The sequence below is a fragment of the Equus asinus genome, chromosome 25, assembly GCF_041296235.1.
Source record: "Equus asinus isolate D_3611 breed Donkey chromosome 25, EquAss-T2T_v2, whole genome shotgun sequence".
NCBI classification, from domain to species: domain Eukaryota; kingdom Metazoa; phylum Chordata; class Mammalia; order Perissodactyla; family Equidae; genus Equus; species Equus asinus.
Genome location: NC_091814.1, coordinates 32,800,001 through 32,824,535, shown reverse-complemented (window position 1 = coordinate 32,824,535; position 24,535 = coordinate 32,800,001). Strand labels below are relative to the sequence as shown.

Sequence of the window (24,535 nt, the reverse complement as noted above, 5' to 3'; positions counted from 1 at the left end):
ACATCTGTAATGCTGGGAAAGGCTCCCTGGGAATTAGGGAAGGTGTGTCTCCTGAGACATACGTGTAACTACATCACATTCACTGTGGGGAATTTGCAAACTCCTCCAGACACCTGTCTGTCCCCTTCCTGCTCTTCCAGGACTCAGAGAGGTGAGATCTGTTAGAGGGATGTGGTGCCACCAGCTCCACCCTGTCGCTGCAGCAGCCCCAGCCCATGAAGGCACAGAGGGCCAAGGGGAGTCATCCCCAGGGAAGGGTCATCTTCCTGTTAAACCTGGAAATATAGACATTGAGCTTAAATGTTCTCCATCACCTACAGACAGACTTCCTCACTCTTCATTGCATTTTCTTCAGTGTGTAGAAATGGGTCTTGGAACAACAGGTACTGATTATCTGGCAGAAAGAAGAGGCCAGAGACAACCAGGATGCCAAATTCCTGGCTCTTTAATCAGCAGCTACATGTGTAGGTCAACCACCCCTAATCTGAAGTCTTTGGGGCCAGATGAGTTTCAAAATAAACTCAAAATAAAATTTTAGAAAGCTAATATAACACACCCAGCAGAATTTAAGGAAGCGTCCTATCAACCCTTTAATACTTTTTTGGTGCCAAAACATGAATATTCATACTAACCTTCTATCAGGTCAATCAAATTGCTTATGAAAAGAAATGCAGAGTTCTCAAGGATGGCACTATCTGGTTCACTTTCCTCCAAGAGATATCTAAATTCAATCACTCGGGGATAAAGACCACAGCAGGGAACAGAGAAATGGGGTAACTGCCAAAACCCCATTAGACATTCCCTGACTCAGGAAGCCCATGGGACAGACCAGCTAAGATGGGACCAGGTTGATCTGAAGAATCTCTGACAAGAAAATGCCTTCTAAGCTCAGCTTCCCTGGCCTCAGAAACCAGAGGGAAACAATTCCATAGAGCCCTCCATACTCTGAGAATCAGTCCCCGGGACTCTGGCCCCTAGTTCCAAGGATACAAACATATACATCCAATCATAGACCATAGTAAGACCCATGGTGCAGCAGCAGACCCGATTTTTCAGAGCCCTGACCTGGTGTGACGGCTGTTAGCTCTACAGGGTGCAGGGCAAATTGTGCTTTGATCCTTCTGCCTTTGAGAAGCAGAAAGAACATCTTATAGCTGCTGCGCTGCCAGCATCCCCAGGTTCCACCTCCCTCCTTGCTCTCTTCTCACTCTGTGCATGCTCCCTGGCTAATCATGTCCACTCTCATGGTCCCACCTACAGCCTTTCTGCCATTGGCTCCCACATCTCAGTCATTTAGCCCCACCCGCCTCCCCAACTCCAAGTCATATTTTCAACTGCCTCTTGGGCACTGCCCGCTGGTCGCCTCGTGTACTCTCTCGCTGCGCTGTAATCTGCCAGTATCTGGGTACTTCCCCACATCTCCCTGCCTTGTCCTTTGGTTGGCCACCTGACTGGTTATGGTCAATGGAATGTGAGCAGAAATGCCACATGTCACTTCTGGCAGGCGTATTTAGTACCTGGGGCTCCATCCCCACATTCTCTTCCCCTATGATGCCAGGACAAGTCAGTGGAGAATCAAAACAGAAACATCCTAGGTCCTGGAGCCACGGCTAAGGAAAAGCCACTGGACCCACATTGAACTGTAAGAGGAATAAACTTAAATGGGGAAAAATTCTTGAGAGTTTGGAATTATTTGACATGGCAGCTAGTGTTAATAACCCCTATGCACCTGCCCTCTCCACCTGGCAAGTTCTTACTCATTGCTCAAAACTCCAATTCAAATGCCACCTCCTCTGTGAAGTCCACCTTCCACGGGAAGGTCAGCCACTCCATCCTGTGACTTCCAGCCCTTCACTCATGCGTCTGGCACGGCAATTATCTGAATCTATTGATGTGGTTCTGTTGGCACGTGTGGCTCCCATATTTGTGTGTGCTTCTTTTTCCACCCCTGTGTTCTCAGTGCCTTGGAAGTAACAAACACCTGATATGTTTGATTTACTGAAGCAAAGGTCAGCGCCTTCTCGCTCACATGACCAGCAAACCCTAATCAGCACTTTCCTCTGAGCCATAGTGTTCTTGGTGTGATGCTAGGTACTGTGGTAGGAGGCAAGAGAAGTAAGCCACTGTCGCCCACCTCCAGGAGCAGTTTTTCATCATTAGATCCTCTGCACCCCATTAGCTCCCATCTTTATTAACGGACAGCTTCCACTTAAAAAGTACATGGTCTTTTCAGGAACTATCAGCTAAAACATTTTTCAGTAAGCAAGATCAAAGAGGGATATTGTAGTGACGAGATGAAAGCAGCATAGGGCTTTCTCATGGCTCCTTGGAGCCTGGCTCACCCAAGCCTGCCACAGTTTAGATCCGTGACCTGGCATTCTAGGATCACACAGCTGTGCCAGGGTTATTTCTGATGTGAAAAGTGCTGTACAGAAAGCATCGCTAGGTCCTCAGGGACCCAGTTGTGGAGATGAAAGCCTAGCCATGCAGAGTCACAATATCACCACTTGGCAAATCTTCCCAAGCCAAAAGCACAAAACCATGTCACTGGTCAGCGAGACAGAACTGGGGATCTTTGCTTTTAACACATAGTGAATTGGCTGGAGTAACGTGCACTGTGAGTGCTCCCATTCTCCCATTTCTCTTAAGGACATGATGGAGCTCTTAGTTCCAGCCCAGGGGAAATGGTGACCATAAATAAATGATGACCAATTATTAATGCAGTGTTTTCAAAATAATTCCCATAGGCTAGCATTTTACTTGCTGCGGGTGTGGCTTTGCTGTGAACACTGAGAGAGCCACTTAATGTACATTAAACATAAGGTCAGCTGCTAGTGCTGGCATCCAATGTTCAGACAAAAACACCCACAACAAAGAGCTGTGGCAAATCCAGGTGCCTTGCCCACAGCCACAGGACAGCAGAGTGGGGCTTCTAGGACATATTCCTAGTAAGACTTTCAGAGTGGCAAATGGATCAAGGTTAAAATTTGCAATATACTGAAGGCTGGGGTCTTAGTAAGGAAGATTAAGAAAAATAAAAAAATCAGAGAGGTAACTTAGTAGAAGGGAATAGGAGAGTTTGAGAGAGTTGGCACAGTACCTATTGATGTTAAGTGTCACATGATAGACAAGAGGTACATCAAAATAAGGGACACTTAAAGTCACAGCTAAATCCATAAAATTGTTCCCGGTTGGTATTTTATAGGTCACATACCATGAGTAGAACAATGAATGCCTCCCCTAAATCCTATTCAAGATACCAACTGTGTACGTGGAAAACAAGAAATTGATTGAAAACAGCATTGCCAGGCAACTTACCTTGTATGAAGATCCTATTCCAGTAGATTTTCCCAACTTGATTGCCCCCGAGAAACACCAGGTTGGACAGGATCAGTATGGAGGTGGAACAAGATGCAAGGGCGGCATGGAATCGACGGCGAGCTTGTGGGGAGAAGAACTGGGCCTATGGGGAAGACAGCAAGAGATGTCCCCATCACAAGGGTGGAAAAATAGGGCTGAGACATCACGCAGACTTTCTCTGTTACCAGCCCAGGATGCCTCTCCCCAGAGCCTGAGCTAGGCTGTTATTTAAACAGGTCTCAAAATATTCCTGCAACATGTTCATTCTGGTCTGAGGAAAGAAGAGACGCACCCCCAAGTTGTTACTTCCTATTGCCAAAGTGGGCTTCTCTCTGACATGTGTAACACAAGTACTGAGGCTGGTTAAGATGCAGTTGAAACATGTCCACACACTTTCTGCATGTAAATCTTTAAGGTACGAGAACTGTTTAAACTGCTCTCCAGGATAACAAGCACAACTCCATTTAATAAAGTCGAGATCAAGGAGATTTCTGGGCTAGTTAACCTGACCCTGAGAAGCCACCCCACAAATCTGACTCACTATTAGCAGGAATCCCATTAAGAGGGTGCAGGAGAATCAGCACAGGCCAACCCCACTGCAGCAGCATCAGAGAGTGGCAGCTTATCACAGCGCCTGAAATACGTAGGAACTGGAGAGAGGTTTTCCAGCAATGAGGATAAAGAATTCTGCTCATCTATCCGAGGTCTTCATTGTACCTTTTCTCCCCTTTTAATGTCTTCCTGGGGATTTCATAGAGTAAACAAGTCCTTTATTTCTCAGCATTGACAGTTCTGGTGGCCCTACTGAGTGTGTTCACAGTGCCGTGTCTGGAGTGTGTGGGCCCCATCAGCATGTCCATGGGGAAGTCCTCCAGGACTGCGTTTTCACCGTGAGAACCAGGTACAGCACCACAACCAGACACACAGGGCTGACAACACCTCAGCCTAATCTAAAGACACAGAAGAGAGCAAAGGGTCTGGAGATGGTTCCTGAAGATCCTCCTGACACTTACACATCTCAGGGGTCACTTGCATCCTGACTTCAGCTGTGCTCCAATTACAAATAGAATTACCCAAATTCATGACAGGCAAAAAGGATTAAGCTAGAGGATGAGTCTCCAGCAGGAGGATTACTTACTTCCAGAGACCCTGCTATGGATCATCTGTGGCCACTGGGTAAGTCTTGGTGAGTGTCCTCTGAAAATCTAGAGAAATGAGTTCCTGACCCCTCCCCTTTTCTCTCCTGCCAGCCCTCGTGTCTGTTCTGTATGCTCAGATAGAACTGCTACCATCTATCTCCCCATCCACGGCTCTCTCTTCCAGCCTCACTTTGGAGCGTGGCTTTACTGCCGCCATATGTGAAAGTGTGGCCTTCTCATGGATAAGCCGTGTAGTAGGTACTGCCCGAGTTATCTGCCTCGACATGATTGTTCTGGAAAGTTCTCAGGTGCTGCTGACATGTCCCTGGTTAAAGGCCACCAGACAAGATGACCTCTAGTTTCTCCCCTGCTCTAAGAGGCCACAAGCATGCACAGGGGATGCTGCCAAACAAGACCAAATAAAAGATGACTACACGGTATAAAAACCAGTAATGAAGGAGAAATGAGGACAAAGTAGGCTTGCAATTCAGCACTCTTCACCTCTGAGAATAAGGAGACATTAATCTACCAGTTTCTGCATTTTACAGCAGAGGAAGATACTTTCTGGGTATTACTGACTCAATTAGCAGTAACTAGGGAGGCAGGGTGAGAAGAAGCAGAGAGATGGGGGAAAATCCAGAACAATAAATCAAGAAAATACAAATTGTTGTAATTGGCATAAATGTGTCCAAATAATTCTCTCCAGGTGCAAGGCCACTGATAACACATTCAATTTCTAAAGGACCCAATGAGTCAGCCATTCTGCCACTTCTGATCTAACCCTGTCTGTCTCCCGCAACCTTACATCCTGTTAGGGGAATTCAAAGCCCCATGTAATCTTTCCCTTAACAATGTCAACTACAGAGAGCGCACATAGCTTGGTTAAGCTCAAAGTGGCTCTCCTTTTATGGGAAATGATTACAATTATTAAATAATCAACTGAGAGATAACTGCGCGAGGAAAATGCTCTTTGCACTGGGTTTCTCGGCAGGGCTGCGGGGCCAGGTTACCTGGTACAAGGCAAAGGCCAAGCTATAGCAGGAGGCAGAGCTGAGGGGCAAGGGCATAGCAAGGGAGGAGGCGAAGGGGAGAGTGGGTGCTGGAGGCACAGGGTCCTTCTTTCCAGCACCTGAGGCCCTGGTTCCTGCGGCTCTTCCTTTGAGTCTGTAATTACCCCAGTATCTCTCTCAGCTACAGGATTCAATCAATCCCTATTTTGCTTAGGAAAAAAAAAGTCAAAATAATAGCAAATGTGAAAGAACCTCTGATCTCAGAGACAGGAGGGAAGGCATCTAAAATCTGAAATGACTGACTACAATTCAATTTTTAGAAGTAGTTAATTTTTTTTTTAAAAAAAGAAGCAAGAATGTTAAAGGCACAGGCTGCTGGAATTAATAGGCTAGAAAGATTTAAAGGAGAAATCAAGATGCTCCTAGGCAATTCCTGATTATCCCCCAGAGTGAGTGGGTGGGAGACAAAATAGAAGATGATAAAGAAAATCCAAAAACTTAATTTTAACTAATTAAATTTAACTAATTAACTAATTTGCCTATAAGCAGCAAAATTGACAGAGCATTGCTTCTCTTCACCAATGGGAGAGCAGAATGGTGGACCACAAGGAATGAAAAAGAGGGCCTATGTGGATAATCCACAGGAGGGTAATAATTATTATCAAAGGAATATAAATCTCAGCTGTGACCCGTCTCTCCTCCTCAGATTCCCTGGATACATTGTAGAAGGTGACCACTTTGACATTAGGGATCTCTCTCTACCTTGGGGACATCTGGCCTTAGCCATTGGTTTACAGGAATTCTAGAAGTAAGTTCAATACTTAGGGGTCTCAGGAGGAAAAATGCCATATGGACAAGGCTGGAAGGGTATACTCCCTTGGCCTAGCCAGCTCCATCAATAAATAAGGCTTTCTGAATCTCCACGGCTGTAGGACAAAGGTTTTCACTTTAAAGTCTTTGTTTCTTTTACATTCTCTCTTCTAAAGTCCTACAGCAATTTTGTCATCACTCCTGTGGTCCTTCACATCTAGGAAGCAGGCTGCCCATGTGCAGGGGCCATGCCATATATGTTAGTCACCCATCCTCATGGCACAGGTGCTTGAAATCCCCTTTGATGGGAAAACTCACGTTGAGGAATTGTGCAACAAACGAGGAAATCTATCAGTGAAAAGCCATGAAACAATGAAAACAATGAAAAGCCACCAGGTATGAAAATAAGAATTGCCAACTTGATCAGATAAGGCCACGTCGTAAAGAGAATTAGACCTTCATTAACATGACGACATGAGGATAAAAAACAGCTCTGGTCATGGTCTCTTCCCAGAGGATTGATGAGTCTGTGCAATCCAGTATCCTGGTGGCAAAAATCTAGGAGTGGCACTGTTCCCCAGGGGATGTTTGGAAATTTGCTGAGTGTTTCTGGATGCCCCAAGGACAACACAATTGCCAAGAGGCAATTGTGGCACTTGACAGGCAGAGTCCACGGATAATAAATGTACCACAGCGTGTGGGACAGAACTGTCCTGCCCCAAATGTCAACAGGGCCCTCTTGAGAATGGGTGAAATGTTTTCTTGTATGTTCATTATAGAGTCAATTTCTCTCTCAGCATGAGGGCACAGAGCCTCCCTTCCTCCCTCACTAGGATCAATGCCAAAAACGTGCCCCCTTTCCCCTGACCCAAAGAAATGCATCTGGGGCAGGGAAAGTTTCCTTCACAGTCCTAGGTCCCTCCCACTCACCCTTATACCTAGCATCAAATTTGAGAGAGGAGGTGCCTCCTGTGGCCCGGCCATGGGCAGGCAAGGTGGACCACCAGTTCCTAGCCTCCTCACCCCTACACCCCTGAAGTCTGGAGGAAAGAGGAAGAATGGGAGGTGGAGCAGGTTAGAAAGCACCACTTTGTTCCCGTGCTCAGGTGACCAGTTCTCCCGCATGGACTCTGACTTAAATGACAGGTTGGGGCAGTTTCTCTCCACGTTAATGTCTACATAACCCACTCTCCAGGCCCAAAGGCAGGTACTGTGCTTTGGGCCTGGATACAGCAAGCCCCTCAGAAGACCCAAAGGTGCAGGCCCGGGGCAGACCTCTAATTCCTCTGTGCAAGTTCACTGTCTCTGATGGAAGAAACAAGGGCTGGGGTGTGGGAATGTTTTATAACGACAGTTTAGCAGTGCTTCAAACTTCTCTCTAAGACATGACTTCGAGGAACTAACCCAAACAAAGTAAACCATAGGGCTGAACCAAACTTCTGTCAAACTAGTTTGCATTTCCTTCAGTGAGGTATCAGCTCAGCTCGTGTTTATTCATATCTCCATGGCAACTCCTCTATCTTTTCCAGTCAACATCCTGTCCCTGGAAGTCATAGAACTTGGTGGGGCAAACAAGCTGGGGCCAGAGGGGTGCGGTCTGCAGAATCTGGGTCAGAAGTGATGCTCAGAAAGACCACGGGGGTGGGAGGCAGATGGTGCCGCGGGGCTGCAGGCTGCTGTGCTCCATGGGCCCCACACTTGATGGGAGGATGGGATGGGCTGAGCATCTGGGGGAGCAGATGGGCTGGAGGAATGGCTGCTGGAGATGGTGACAAAGGCTTGGCAAGTGGGACCTGACGCTGTTTATTTTTAAGTGGGGGAGAAGCTAAAAAAAGAAAGTGGGTGGGTTTGAGCAGCTGGACACAGTTCTGCCATATAATCACTGAAGTTTTCATTTTCTAATAAAAATGCTATCCAGAGGGTAAGAGAGGATGAACAAGGAAATGGCAAGTGGGGAGACTGGTGGAGAGCAAACAAGGGGTGGACACCCCAGACTGTGAGGATAAGACCATAGACAACAAACTAAACAATCATAGCTCTAGTGACAGGGAAGGGTGGCCAGGGCGAAACACTCAGGATCAGGACTCAAACTCCTAAGTCATTCCAGGGCCCCTGGTCCCATCTCTGTACCAACCTTCCAGGCCACGGCTCCCCTTGCTTCCTTTCTCAAGGTACTTTGGTCATTTCCATTTAGAAGTCTGTGTTTTACCAGTTATCCCTCCTCTTTCTCATGTTCCTACCAGCATGGGTAAGTTTCTGAAGGATGGGGAGGCCTCTTCTTCAATCTGCATCACCCAAGATCCATGCATACTCTGTTTGTGCTCCATAATTATCTAACACCTTCTCTCTCTTTGCCCTAAATAAGTTACTGAATCTCCTGACTTCCTTAATCTTCCATTCCATCCTATATTCAAACCAAATGAATACATGAAGGCACTTAGAAAGCAACACTTCTTTCTTGTAAGTGTACGGGAGCTTCAAAAAATATTTGGTCAACGAAGTTACATTTTCCAATCTCTGTTTGCTACTGAGCCCTAAGCAATGCATGCTCCTGAGAGAGAATCAAATACCTGCAGTGATGAAGGCAAAGCCTTTTGCTTAAATGGATGAGTTACCTGCCCCATAGTTTAGATATCTGGCTTAGTCAAAAACAGCAGAGACCATAATTTAGCATCCAAATCTGTGCAGCATATGAAGGAATTTCAGAGGATTTTCAAATAACTAAGCAAACAACTGGCTCTTGGTACAGTCAGAGAACTTAAGCCCTATTTTAGGTGCTTAGGATCCTGCTAGAAGTTCTAGGATGGCCGACAGTACGGTCTCACCCTGTGTTCCTACTCTTCTACTGCCATGGCCTCACCTCTAATCCTCATGTCTCTGCTCCGGGTTTTGCAGAAGCCTCTTTCTTAACTGACACATTATACTCCGGCCTTTCTCCCTCTAGTTCACCAAGCACACTGACTATGTTTCTCCAGTATGCAAAGTACTTTGATGGTTCTTCATTGCTTGCAGACTAAAATCCAAACTGGGAAGGCACTTTACAATCAGACCCCGTGTCACTTTCCAACCTTTTCTAACTACCACCACTCTTTACTAAGGACACAGCTCCATTCACTGTTCTCCAGATATGCCAGGCACTTTTATATCTCTGTGCCTATGCACAGCTGTTTTCTCTACTTCAAATGTGTCCTCCTTATTCTTTCTTCAAGTTCCAGCTCAATGTCAGCTCAGGAGAGCAATGGCTTTGGACCAGCCCAAAGGGATTCGGGTTCTGGCTTTCCACTTTGTAACTGTGCTGCCCAGGGCAAGCTCAGCCTCCTCATCTACCTAGTTCACAGTTCATATTTGATAAACATAGGCCACACGAATCCTGGCAGAGTCAGTCACCCATTTTCTATGTTTCTATAACCCACGGGATAGACAGCATCAATCCATATGTTTTAGATAACTACAATTTTTGATGCAAAAAACCCCCCATTATGTGAGGAGCTTTACCTATACTGAAAGTAGGTAAAATTATTCCCATTTTACAAAGGGGGAACGAGAAGAGCAGAGACATTAAGTAACTGGTCCTAGGTTATATGGTAGTCCCCCTTTATCCATGGGGGCACATTCTAAGACCCCCAGTAGAAGCCTGAAACTGAGGATGGTACTGAACCCTAACTATGCTTTTTACTATTCATACATACCTATGATAAAGTTTAGTTTATAAATTAGGCACAGTAAGAGATTAACAATAAATAATAAAACAATTATAGCAATATACTGTAATAAAAGTTACCATAGATCTTAGCAACCTCAGCATACAATTTTTTTTCTTTCCTTACTAAGTCAGGAACTTTCACTTTTTCACTTAAAGTAAGCACTTTACACCTTCTCTTGGGCATATCTGAATCGCCAGCCTCACTACTCTTGCACTTTGGAGCCATTATTAAGTAAAATAAGGGTTACTTAAACACAACCACTGCAATTCCAAAAGTAAATTATGGAACGAGAGAAAATATTTGCAAACCACATATCCAATAAGGGGTTGATATCCTCTTGTCTAATATGTATGCACACAAGCACACACAATGAAACATCATTAAGCCTTAAAAAAAAAAAAGGAAATCTTGTCATTTGCAACAACATGGATGAACCTGGAGGGTATTATGCTAAGTGAAATAAGCCAGACATAGAACCACATAGAACCACAAATAAGGTGTGGTATCACTTATATGTGGAATCTAAAAAAAAAAAAAAAAAAAAATCACACTCATAGAAACAGTAGAAAAGTGGTTTCTAGGGCCTGGGTGGTAGGGAAAACAGGGAGAGTTGGTAAAAGGGTACCAAAAAATAAATAAATAAATAAAGTTGATAAATTTACAATTTATCTTTTTTTACTTAACAATATTTTTTACTTAACAATAAAGTTGAAGGACTTAGATTTCTGGATTTCAAAACTTACTACAAAGCTAAAATAATCAAATTGTGTGGTACTGGCATAAAGACAGACATATTGATCAATAGAATTCAACAGAGAGCCCAGAAATAAACCCTTGTATACATGGTCAAATGATTTTCAACAAGGGTCTGAGAACGTTCAATGAGGAAAGGACAGTCTTTTCAACAAATGATGCCGGATATCCATATGCAAAATAATGAATCTGGACCCTCACCTTACCCCAAATACAAAAATCAACTCAAAATGGATCAAAGATCTAAACATAAGAGCTAAAACTACAAAACTGTTAAAAGAAAACACAGGGGAAATTATCATGATATTGGACTTACCAATGATTTCCTGAATAGGACACCAAAAGCACAGCCAGTAAAAGTAAAAATAGATAAATTAGACTTCACCAAAATTAAAAACTTTTATGCATCAAAGGACACTATCAACAAAGTGGAAAGGCAGCCCATGGAAAGAGATAAAATATCTGCAATCACATATCAATAAAAGATTAATCTAGAATATATAAAGAACTCCTACAACTCAACAACAAAAAAGCAAACATCCCAATTCAAAAATGAGCAAAAGACTTGAACAGACATTTATCCAAAGAAGATATACAATGGTCAATAAGTGCATGAAAAGATGTTCAATATCATTATTCATTAAGGAAATGCAAATCAAAACCACAATGAGCCATACAAACCACACCTTCACACCTACTAAGATGGCTATAATCAAAAAACAGAAAATAAGTGTTGGCAAGGATGTGGAGAAATTGGAACCTTTGTGCATTGCTAGTAAGAATGTAATATGGCGCAGCCACTGTGGAAAACAGTATGGCAGTTCCTCAAAAATTAAAAGCAGAATTACCATATGATCCAGCAAAGAACTTCTAGGCATATATCCAAAAGAAATGAAAGCAGGGGCAGAACAGACATTTGTATACCAATGTTCACAGCAGCACTATTCACAATTATGTAAAAATGGAAACAACCCAAATGTCCATCAATGGATCAATGGATAAACAAAATGTGGTAGAGAGAGAGAGAGAGAGAGAGAGAGAATGGAGTATTATTCAGCCTTAAAAAGGAAGGAAATTCTAGCACATACTACAGCATGGATGAATCACGAAGATATCATGCTAAATGAAATAAGCCAAACACAAAAGGACAAATATTGTATAATTCCACTTATATGTGGTACCTAGAATAGTCAAATTCACAGAGACAGAAAGTAAAATAGTGGTTGGCACTGCCTGGGGGAAGTGGGTGAAAGGGAGTTATTGTTTAACAGGTACTGTTTCAGTTTGGGATGATAAAAAAGTTCTGGGGATTGATGGATGTGAAAGTGTGTAATGCTTCTGAATCTTACATAAAAATGGTTAAAATGGTAAATTTTATGTTATGTATATTTTACCACGAAGAATTATTAGGCTTTGTCTAATAGACAGATATACAGAACAGTGAAAACATGTAATTTTCATACACATGTGGACCATAATCAAACTGAACATGTACTAAGCCAAGAAAGAAACATAAGTAAATTCTAAAAAGTTATCATGAAAGCTAGGATCACCACCAACAATGAAATAAAATAAGAAATCAGCAACTTGTAAAACTTAACACACCAGTAAGTTATTTTAAATTTCATTCATTTAAACTAAAAGTTTTTATTTTATTTTTTATTTTTATTTTTTTAAAGATTGGCATCTGGGCTAACAACCGTTGCCAATCTTCCTTTTTTTTTTTTTCAAGGATTGGCACCTGGGCTATCAACTGTTCCCAATCTTTTTTTTTTTTTCTGCTTTATCTCCCCAAACCCCCCCTGTACACAGTTGTATATCTTAGTTGCACGTCCTTCTAGTTGTGGGATGTGGGACGCGGCCTCAACGTGGCCTGACGAGTGGTGCCATGTCCGCGCCCAGGATCCAAACCCTGCGCCGCCGCAGCGGAGTGCGTGAACTTAACCACTCGGCCACGGAGCAGGCCCCCTAAAAGTTTTTATTGAAGGAACAATAAAATGGATAAACTTTGGCAAGTAAGATCAAGTAAGAAAACAAGACAAAATAAACAACAAGAGGAAATGGTATCTAGGAGATTTAAAACTCTTTGGAGATTACATAAGGAACACACTTGGAAACCTAGCTGAAGAAGATAAATTATCTAGAAAATACAAATTACCTAAAATTCTCACAGAAAAAGAATAAAGCCTGAAAAAAGCATAACCACCAAAGAATTGAAACAATGGTCAAAGCTCTATGCTCAAAGAAAAAGTGCCCAGATGATCTTAATCAGTAAGTTCTATCAGACAGTCAAGGAAAAGATAATTTCCGTCTCAAAGGAACTGTTCCAGAGGGGAGAACAGCATGGGAAACTTCCAGTCATTGCATGATGCTAGCATAACCATGATCTCAAAGTCATAAAAAGCCAACATAAGGAAAGATAACCAGAAGCTAATTTTCTTCCACACATTGCCATAAAAATTTGAAATTAAATAGCAGCAAATCCAATACAGGAGTGATTAAAAGAATACTCTCAACTGAGTAAGATTTATCCCAGGAATGGTAGGATCATTCAATATTAAAAACATTAGAAATCCATGTAATTCATGAGATTAAATAATTAAAGGAGAAAAAATCTTATGATCACTTAATAGATCTCAATAAAGTATTAGGTAAAACTGTACACTCATTCATGATAAAAAAAAAAAAAGCCTAGCAGACTAGGAAAAGAGGAAGCTTCTTTAAGTTGATAAAGAGGGTATGTCAAGAACTCAGAGCAAATATTCCCACCAGCTTCAAGAAAAAGATTGGGCCAGCCCCATGGCCGAATGGTTAAGTTTGCTCACTCCACATCGGCAGCCCAGGGTTTCGCCGGTTTGGACATGGCACCGCTCGTCAGACCATGCTGAAGCAGCGTCCCACATGCCACAACTAGAAGGACCCACAACTAAAAATACACAACTATGTACCAGGGGGCTTTGGGAGATAAAGGAAAAATAAAATCTTTAAAAAAAAAAAAAAAGAAAAAGATATCTCCTCTATCATTCAAAACTGTTCAAAGGACCCAGTCAGTACAAAAAGACAATTAAATGCAGCAAGAGTTAAAATTGTTGACAAGGACAAAACTGTCATTATTTGTAGATAATGTGGCCACCAATCTAGAAAACTCAAAAGAAACAACTGATAAATTCCTAGAGCTAATGAAAGATTTAAAAAAGATAGATGCAAAATGGTCAATTCAAAAGAAAAATCAATATCTTTCCTATATAACAGCAGTAATCAAAAAAGAGATGTGCAAGACTTCTAGGAAGAAATGATTAAAAACTTTATGTAAGAACATAAGGGAAGACTTGAATGAATAGCTACTCACAGCTGGGAAGACTTAGCATCATAGACATGTTAACTCTACCCAGATTAATCTACTATTCAATGCAAATCTAAGAAATTCCAATATAAATACCAAGGAGAGTTTTGAGCAACTTCAGCAATTCTAAGATTCATATGGAAGAGTCAATGTGCAAAAATAGCCAACGTAATTCTGGAAAAGAACCAAAAGAGGCATGGGACTTCCCCTACCAGGAACCAAGACATATTATAAAACTCTAGTATTTGAAATAAGAATAATAGAATGGATCAATGCAACAGAACAGAGAGCCCAAAAGTGAGCTACGTATATTTGGACATTTACTATATATTAAAGGCGATCTTTCAAATCATTGGGCAAGGTATGGACCATTGAATAAAACTGTAAAATGTAAAAAGCATTCATAGCTGGAGGCCATAAAAAAACAGGCTGTAGACCAGCTTTGGTCCCTCAGCCATAGTTTGCCAATGCCTGCTCTATTCTGTTCTTGGCATCCACTCTAAAGAAACACTTACACATACAAACAAGGAGGCATGAACAGGCATCTTCATTGCAGCTGCATTAGCAAAGCAAAAAATTCCAAGCAAACTAAATTTTCAAAAATAGAAGAAAGGCTAACTAAATTATGATATACCCAGACCATGTCCAGTTATGCAGATCTACATACAGTACCACAGAAATATCTTCAAAACACAGTATGAGGAGGAAAAAAAGCACAAATTTTAGAATATTTATACATTTCTTAAACCACATATACACACACAAAGTAGTAAAGGTGTGGAAGGCTATACTCCAATCTGATAACAATGGTTACCTCTCGGGGGAGGAAAGTGAGCAAGGTGTTTGGGGGATGTCTTAGAGAACTCTAGTCTTATCTGTATTTTTTTCAAGAGTATATGATCATGAATGACTCCATAAAGTAAAAAAAATAAAAGAATACAAAAAGGAAATCTAGCAATCTTTCCACTAAGAGACCTTAGACCCTGGCCACCTCCCCTGAGTATAAAGAGTCAAGCATATGGGTGGGAAGATGGAATCCAGATGACCATCGCACCCAGGCTATGGCTGTTCATGGCACTGGGGACCTCCCTCTCCAGGCAGCATTGAGGTCTCTTGGGACTACTAAATAAGCTTAGGATGCCACAGCTGTGGCCTCAGCTATATCCTGTTCAAACATAAGAACAGCAGCTTAGGGCAAGGCCTGCTTTTTAAGCAAACTTGATATTTAAAAATCTAAAACTGACAAACAGGGAAAGCATTCCACAATGATTTACCAAGTGATAGCACAGTAAACTCTTCCAGTGACATCCAGTGAAACACAGTAGATGAGACATCTCTATTCCCTTCACAAACTCCATTAAAATGAAAGCAAACATTTGAAAGGTATAAATTCACAGACAAGGAATGAAAGCAAAATGAATAGCAGGTGAGCAAAGTTAACCCATTTTTATACGATAGAAAGAAGATGGAGGAATTAGCAGAGCTGAGATACCTCAATACTAGATGCCGAAGAGAAGAAAGCCATTCATACACCAGATCCCCAGAAGGCCCAGGCATTAGAAGCACCATAAACCACAGATGGCAACAGTAAACCATGGAGGAAAAAAACAGGGAGGTTGTTTAAAAAGCTGGGTAATGAGCATATAGACCCCAGGATTTCCCTCTTTCTCTGCCTCCATGATGAAGGGTTTTTTTCATGAATAAATTGCATCAGAGAGAGACTCCAAAACTCAGGGACAACAAGTATAGTGACATTTCGGAATGCCAATGATATCTGCATTAAGCTTCTAGAGAGAAAAACAGATTACATACAAAGAATCAAGAATCAAAATGGCATTTCTCAACAGTAAAGCTAAAAACTAAAGACAATGTTTTCAAAATTTTCAGGATAAATTATTTTTCAACCTAAAATTCAGTGCTCAGATAATCAAATGAGGGTAGAAAAAGGAGAGCGTGGGAAATGTAAGGTCTCAAAAAATTTATCACCCATGGTCCTTTTCTAAGGAAGCTACTAAAGGATGTGCTCCACCAAATCAAAGGGAGGAGAAAAAAACAAGAAGGAGATCTGGGGCCCAAGAAACAGGGATTCAGCACAGGAGAGAGGAGAAGGGAAGTGTAAGGACAACAGCTGTACAGTAGATTAAAGAGATATGATGCAGATGGGAAAGGAGGATGGGAGGGCTTCAAGAGAGATCTTCCAGGAAAAGAAGAGAGCTGAAGGATTACCAAATATTTCTGACCACATGGAAATTACTATTCTGAGGGATTTTTCAATTTTATTGGGGAATTTGGAAAGAAGTGGTAACAGTAAACTACTAATCAAACAAAAAAGGCAAGGTAATTCTTAACCTGGGGTAGGTAGCAAAAGTTGACTAAGAAAGGAAATGTAATTATAGTATGATAACTGGTACCGCAGCGAGCCACCCTTAACATCATGATCATAATGTAAGCATTGAGTGTGGAGCAGGTCTAAGATGCTAAAACCTCTGGCAGACAGTGGTTAATATGTTTATAATTCATACATGAAGAAATAATGTATACTTTAGAAAGACAGAGGTAAATATCAGAAACGACTATGAGAACCGGAAGTTGTTGCTGATGGAGAGAAGGACACAGGAGCGGGAGGAATGGAGACTGCTCTTCTCTTTACTGATCCAAATGAAGCCTTGTGGTAAGATTTGACTTCTGAACCATGAACATATATTTCTTAAACTTCCTGAGTTTCAGTTGTTCCCATCATAAAACAGGGATAATGATGATAGTTACCTATAAAGCTACTATTGAAATAAATAATGTGGTAAAAATGCTTCTGTGAATATTCCCACTTCACTTGGACCAATTTTTCTGAAGAGTTCTTTCATAGATAGGTTGTGTGGAACCACAATTAAAACACAAGTTGTCCAACAAGTGAGGGCTGGAGTGTCAATTAATCTAATGCCGTATGTGTCCAAGCAGCAAGCAGACGTGAAGAGAATGAGTAATTCAGTGCCCAGAGTCTATCAAGGAAGACTTCTAATCTGAAACCAAGGAAGCTTAGAACAAATCACATGTAAACAGATTTGACTCCCTTTCTAATTGAACTAACCACGTGTTCTAAGACTACACTTACCTTCCCCAGTCTCTCTTTTCCTCACCTGTAAAATTGGAGGTAGTAACACATGCCCGGAAGGATTGTTGTGATGGTTCAATAATGTGACAGATCTTTCTTCTCTGGCAAAAGATGGCACCTACAACAGCCCCACGTTAGTTTGCTCCTGAGAATGACAACTCTAACCTTCAGTTCTAACATAAATCAAGCATCCAGGGTCAGCTAAGCACAGCCTCCTGAGAGTCAGTGCATCCTGTACTCTTTTTCTCTCAATAACCTTAAATTACACAACAGTATGCATTCACTGTAGAAAAGGTTGAAAATACAAAGGAGCACAAAAACAAAATATGTATCACAAATAATCCCAGCAGTAAAGAGTTAATCACTGCGAACATTTAAGTGTATAACCTTCTATACATTTTTCTGTTTGTATTTTTAAAAAAAATACATTTTTATTATATCTATTATGCTTCATTCTTCATTGTCATCTTTCCTCACAGTGAAATTACTTCAACATCATCACTTTCAGTAGCTGCACAGTTAGCTTGATAGATGTCCTGCACCTTTTATATTATTACACTCTTTCCTGCTACCCTCTGGGGAGAGACAGGGGTCCTTCCAGCAATTACTCCAGCCAATTGGGTGGACCACACAGTTGACACCACACGAAAAAGCAAGAGCCACTTTAAATTGTGTGTTTCAATACATGTTGGTAATCACCAGTACACTGATACCAAACCCAGCTCATCTCAAACAAGGCCAGCAGCCGCTCAATATACTTTTTTAAGCAGCATTTATTTCTAGGTTGGGAGGAATGTGAGATATTTTGGAAGACCTGCACATATCTGCCTTCTCAGAGCTTTAAAAAATGAAAATACACATACACATAGACACACGTACATATATATATGCTACACACAGTCACACACATATACATAATACACACTGTACATAATACATATGTACACAATTTATAAATACACACTGCAAAAATATATTGCACTAAGTATATGCATATTATTTTGGGAAGCAGGGGATATTTCATTCTTCCATTGCTCAAAGAAAACTGGAAACTCAAGCTCTGCTACCTCCGGTGGGTAATATGGATTTTCCAGGAGGAAAAGAGGCCCAGATTTGGAAACACACATCCAAAGCTTCAACATGTTCATAATAAGATTTTGCTTCTTCCTAAGTACATCATCACTGCGAGGCATTAGGCTGTGATTAGGGTAACCACCACTTATCTGTGCTGTAGAAGCAGAAATCAGACTCTCAGTCAAGAATCTAATCCCACAAACCACCTAGGAAAGCCAGTTCAACCATTTACATTCAAGCCATGGATCTCATCTTTGGCTTAGTATTCTTTCCCAAGATTACAATTCCCCAGGATGAGAGGCTGTGCTGTGCACTCAGCAAGGAGAACGGACAAGAGCGCTGTGGCAGCAGCAAATGATGAGAGAGTGACCCCTGCCTTGCTCAGCCTACACTGAGAGGGACAGGAAAGGCAGCAGAAGTCCACCTGCAAGCTGGCCAGACCCGGGGGCTCGTCAGTCCATGAATAACTGGAAATGGACTCTATTTCAAAGCCGCCTCTCTGTCAGATAGCGAACTCAATAAGGGAAAGTTAAAAAGAACCTTTGAAAGTGCTTTTGCCATACTAAACATATTTGAACTAAAAGGTGGAATTATTTGCAGAATCCTACCTCTCAAATCAGAGGAAGTTAAGGCTCGGGTTCAGATTCCCACAGAGAAGAAAATGTATAACCAGTGAGATGCGCAGAGTATTTCCTGCATCGTTAATGATCCTTTGGAGGGGGAGACTATGGAGGGGGGCACCAACATGTCGTCATCCCCCGAGGAACACACTGTTCATAAGAGTGCTCCACACATTGCTTTTTCCAGATCCAGAGGCCTGGGTGAGTGCTAACAAGCTGGTACAACAGGCTAATTTGATGTGTGGGATTAATACGTTAATTTAATGCTCTCCTGTTTGGTTAAGCGGTTTCATTTCTCTCTTTCTAAGTTTGGCATTCAGTCTCTTTATATGAGGGACCATTTGGCTTCTCTAACCTCTTTTCCTCCATGCTCTGAGTGATAGCCCCTCATCTGTCATGTCAGCTTCCTCATCTGAACATAGAATGCTCATTCTTGACTTCACGCTGTGTGTGTGCCATTCTCCTGGCCTGGAATCCTGTCTTCTCCTCTCTACTGACCTATCCAAATTGTACACAAGCCCCAACTCTTTAAACAAATCATTCTAAAAGCTTAGCTCATACTGACCACCACTCCTCAGGAACATCAGCTGCCTCTATGACTCATTCTTGTCCCTCTGTAGATTAATGCCTGATGCTGGTCCTCAACTGGTTTGCATGGATCATAACTAGATCATAAGGTCCTGGTGCATAGTGGATGATGACTCATAGTTCTTTCCGCTCACTGTTAGCACTCTGACGTGGAGCCATAACCATGTTTCAACCTCACCTTACTTGACCCCTTAATAGGATCAACACCACTGACCAGTCCCTCCACGAAATACCCTCTTTTTCTTGGTTTCTCTAGATTTTCCTCCCACGTCTAGGCCTCTCCTCCTCCATCCTACTTTTAAATGTTGGTGTTCCTTAGGTTGAGTCCCCAGCTGCTGCCTTTTCTTCTCTTGCTACACGCTCTCTCTCTCAAGTCTCAAACATTTCCATGGCTCCAAATACCATCCACATGCTCCCAAACGTTGATCTCTAGCCTGGACCTTTCTTCTGAGCAATGCCTGGGAAGACTAGGCCAATCGGTATTTTATGATGTTTATGAAGACAAGGTCCATTTTTTATATAGATCCTTTAGCTCTTCACAGAGAAAAGCTCTCATTCCATGGTTTTATTGCCTCTTTAATCCAAAGCAGCCACCACAAAGACGATCATTCTGATAGGAGACCAAGCAAGATACCATTATGGAGGGAGGAAACTGATTAATAATAGCCTACAGTTACACACCGACAGACCAGTACACTATCTGCTTTGACGCACTGAAGAAGGATGCAAAAAAAGGAATTAGGAGGAAGGGGTAATGCCTTTCACTCAGAGTTCTCCAGTCTTCTGCAAAGTGTCATCGACATAGGGTGCTGAAAACTTTGAAATGAGCAAATTAAGAAATGAAGGACTAGGTTGACCATGCCTAGGTGTGCTCAGGCTAGGAAGGGGTCCAGCCTGGAGAAAATGACTTATCTACAGTAAACACTCGATCTCTATTGTTGACATGAATCCAGGTGGCAGAGGAATGGAAGATCATGAGCCATTGCCAAATGGAACAACGCTTGTCAGACCAGTTTGCTTTATTGTCCTTCAGAGAGTATGTTGGGGCTGTGATCACTGACCTCTAGCAAAAAGGTTTTCTAAACAGGCCAACTGACATGTACATCTTGCCAAGTGGTAAGTTAGGATTCCATAGAGCTAAGCAACCATTGGTTGGATCATGTCGATAATTTCACTATCAATCATCCTTTTAAACTGACTGATCTCTCAAATTCATTGGATTTCAGGATCTAGATCTTCAAAACCAAACTGAATGGACATCACCACAGAGCCATGGTCTTTGGGTTCTTCCTGACACACCAGAGTATCAGATCCCGCCCAGGACCATTAGACTGACCCTCTGTGATTTGCACTGGAGGTACGTCTCTCATCTCCTCAATTAAGTCTACAAATAGAACTTTTCCTGCTTCAGAGGCTAGAAATCAGCTTAGCAGGACACTCTTGGGGCAAAGAAGAGGGGCGGAGGGCTGGGGGAGGAGGACATATTTATTCAATGAAATGGAAAACAGGGTGGGCGTGGGGGAACTGCTTGAGATGTAGATTCTTCTTCGTGAAGGAATAACTGACAAGCAGCCCGAAGATGTCTTCCTTCAAAGGAGAGATCAAATTAAGAATTGGCAAGTACTGTCACTCTACTGACGCTTCAAAATGTTTCCGTTTATTAAAAGATTTCAATGCTGAACACAAATTCTAGCTCCCCGGGAGAGCACTTACATAGAGAAAACGCGTGCTGCTTCCTCAGTAACTCCCCTTCGTCTCCCAGCTCGGGTGCTTTGTGAAAATGCTTTTGTCAGCTTCCAACAGCTCTGTGCCTCAGTGAGTCACAACCAATCATCCCCCCTCTCCTAAAGCAGCAGGGTACCAGGAAGGCTGATTCCTCCATACCCCTTTCTTTTCTATATACATTTTGTGCACTGAGCATTAAAATAGCATTTTGCCATCACTAGACCAATTAGCATCTACTCTGCTGCAAAATAAAATAATCTCCTTGTATAATGCTTAATAAGCCTCAGCCTTAGTAAGTTCTTCCAGCATCCAATTTATATTCTTCATGCTGCTGCATACACGTATTTTCTCTTATACTACCCTAGTGAAGTCAGAAAATATCACTCACTCATGTAACAAATATTTACCACATGCTTACTCTGTGCCAGACATTGTGACAGTGTCAAGGATACAGACCTCTGACTTCATGAGGCTCACAGTTCAGTGAGGGAGATAGGGATTAAACAAGTTATTGGATAAAAGTATTTCATCATAACTGTGATAAGTACAGGAGAAGAGACCATGTACAAGGCACCCAGAATGAAATATTAAATGAGACTCGATTGACTTGGGAGGGTCAGCAAAGGCTATGCAAACAACGTATCAGTCAAGCTGAACTCTGAAGGATGAACAGGGATGGAGGGAAAGGAGAGAGAGCATCCTAGGAGACGGAAGAGCCTGTGTGGGGGAGCCAAGGCTGGAGGGGCCAGGATTGTAAACATACAGAAGGAAGAACAGAGCGTGAGGGCAGAGGGGCTGAGAGGATGGGGAGAGGTAGCAAGATCAAGATCAGGCAAGGCCTCACAGGCCATCTTAAATATTGTGGCCTCAGTCCCAAGAATACGAGATGCCACTACGTATTTTAAGAAAAATAACAACAAAGTTAGGTTTTTATTGAGAAGCATCACTTAGCACTAGGAGGATAAAGAAGTGAAGAAGGCAAAAGTGGAAGCAGGGAGGCTAGTTAGAAGCTATTTGGTAGACCAGGCAAGAAATGAGAACAGTTGGACTAGGAGGATGCGGTGGAAATGGAAACAATTTAAAAAATTAAGATTTACCTAGGAGGTAGAATGCACAGGTAGAACTGAGGGAGAGGGAGGTACAAAGGATAACTTGATGGTTTTGGCCTTGGGTAACTGCATAGATGATGGTGCCTTTTGCCGAAATAGAGAGTGTTATAGGGAAAGGAGCCAGGTGGAATTATTGAGGGACGGGGGTACATGAGTTCAGTGTTATACGTGCTCAGTCTGAGATATCTGTGAGCTATTCAAGTGGAGAGTTCAATAGCCAGCTGGATAAATCAGGTACTATATCATTAATGAAGATCATTCTAAATTATAGCAGAGTCAAACATTCTACATTCTTTAATTTTTTTCTAGAAAGGGGATATGCTGTAGAACTGCACTGCTCAAAATGGAAGCCACTAGCCAAATGGGGGCTACTTAGATTCAAATTAATAAAAATTTAAAAATTAGTCTCTCAGTGATGCTAGCCACATTTCCAGGGCTCAGTGTGGCTAGTGACTACTGTATGGGACAGCACAATGGACACTTCCATTATTGCAGCACTGCCTAGAATATCAAAGAGTTTCTCATTTACAACATTCAGCCCTGACTAGTCTTAGTGAGTGTTCACTGTCATTCTAGCAACACTGAGGAATAGAATCCTACTGTATGTTGTGCCCCAGACAAAGCTCTGAGGTTGAAGATGAAGATATGGGAAAAGAAGAAATGATAATCCTTATTATTCAGATATCTTTCAATCCATCTTTAAAAACAGATGAAGGACGAATGCCATGGAATGAGTACATGAGGAGTACTGGGAGTGAAGTCACATTGTAAAAATACTATCAGATCAATGCGGGAGACTAAAGTTAGATGAAATTAGGTGCCAAGGAGGCATGAAGTCTTTATTTGGATTTTGACAAGAGAACAGGAAATGGACTCATGAGAAGAGAGGGAAGGAGGGTAACTCAAGTGGGGAAACAGTTTACTGAGAAACTCAAAAAGTTGTGTACATTTGGGGTACAAGGAAAACAGAATCTATGCTGAACTACAGAAGAAACAGGGTAGTGGAGGAAGAGTCCTTGGGTAGACAAGTGGGAGAACAACTGAAAAATCAACCCAACTTACAAGCCTTAATCGTACACTGACTTACCACTGAGGCTCATTCAGACACTGAACTAACCAGTGGGGATATAAACAGTGCTGGGAACCTGACCCCGTCCTCAAGGAGCTCCTAGTCTAAATAGCCATAACCAACCACCATAGACAGGTGATAAAAACAGGTTTTACAAAATATATTCCTGCTCAATAAATATGTAAATTAAACACCTCATCTGGAACATACAAGACACATATCTCACTCCCCAAAATGCATATTTATTACTATACACCTAGGTACCTGAATTGTGGATGGAAGCTCAAATGAGGTAAACATGTGAGGGTCCTGGAATGAGCTGTCGGGGCAGAGTGGACATTCAAGTGCTTCATCCTGTGAGTAAGTGTTTTCACTGTCTTCATTCCTTTTTTTTTTTGGTGAGGAAGATTGTCCCTTAGCTAACATCCATTGCCAATCTTCCTCTTTTTGCTTGAGGAAGATTGTCCCTGAGCCAACATCTGTACCAATCTTCCTCCATTTTGTATGTGGGACATTACCACAGTGTGGCTTGATGAGCTGTGTATAGGTCCACACCTAGGATCCGAACCTGCGTGCACATGAACTTAACCACTATGCCACCAGCCCAGCCCCTCTTCATTGATTTTTAACGAAAATTAACAAGTCATTGGCTACATAGCATAGTTTAGGTTACTCCTTTAACGTTTTGTATTTTTAAAATTTATTAATAACGCAAGCCCTGGCTCAAAGGCATCAGAGTACTACTCAACATTAAGTTCAAGGTTAATGTTAGACCCTTCATGAAAGAACATGAAAATGTATTACAGGGCTTCAGCCTGGGCTGAAAAGAATTCTCTGGTTTTCACAGGTGATGACTGGGTCTCAGGCTTTGCGGAAGACTATTTGGATTTGAGGATGAAGATTAAAACCTTTGTAGTACCATCTTTTATGGTTTCTCTTGGTGTTGTACAACCATGACTTTCATTGAAATTCCATTTCCCATTAGAATTCACTGACATTTCTTTCCTGCTGATTGCTGGGTACCACTACTGAATAAAATATTTCTCTTTAAACACACATGAGCATATTTAAATTCCTTCTAATGGGTTATTTTGCTATGTGCATTGTATCAGTTTTTATTGA

At 41.9% G+C, this 24,535-nt stretch overlaps 1 protein-coding gene across 26 annotated transcripts in view; it reads right to left on the bottom strand.

The window, feature by feature from the left end:
- The window catches only part of HHAT (hedgehog acyltransferase), a 317,507-nt gene that overhangs the window by 46,388 nt on the left and 246,584 nt on the right, over positions 1 to 24,535 (bottom strand). For all 26 annotated transcript variants that reach the window (XR_011498116.1, XR_011498117.1, XR_011498115.1 and 23 more), the window contains one exon: positions 3,319 to 3,463. Coding sequence is in view for 23 of the 26 variants with exons in the window: in XM_070497291.1 (XP_070353392.1) it covers positions 3,319 to 3,463 (145 nt within the window). In the remaining 3 variants the exon portion in view is untranslated. The remainder of the gene's footprint in view (positions 1 to 3,318; positions 3,464 to 24,535) is intronic.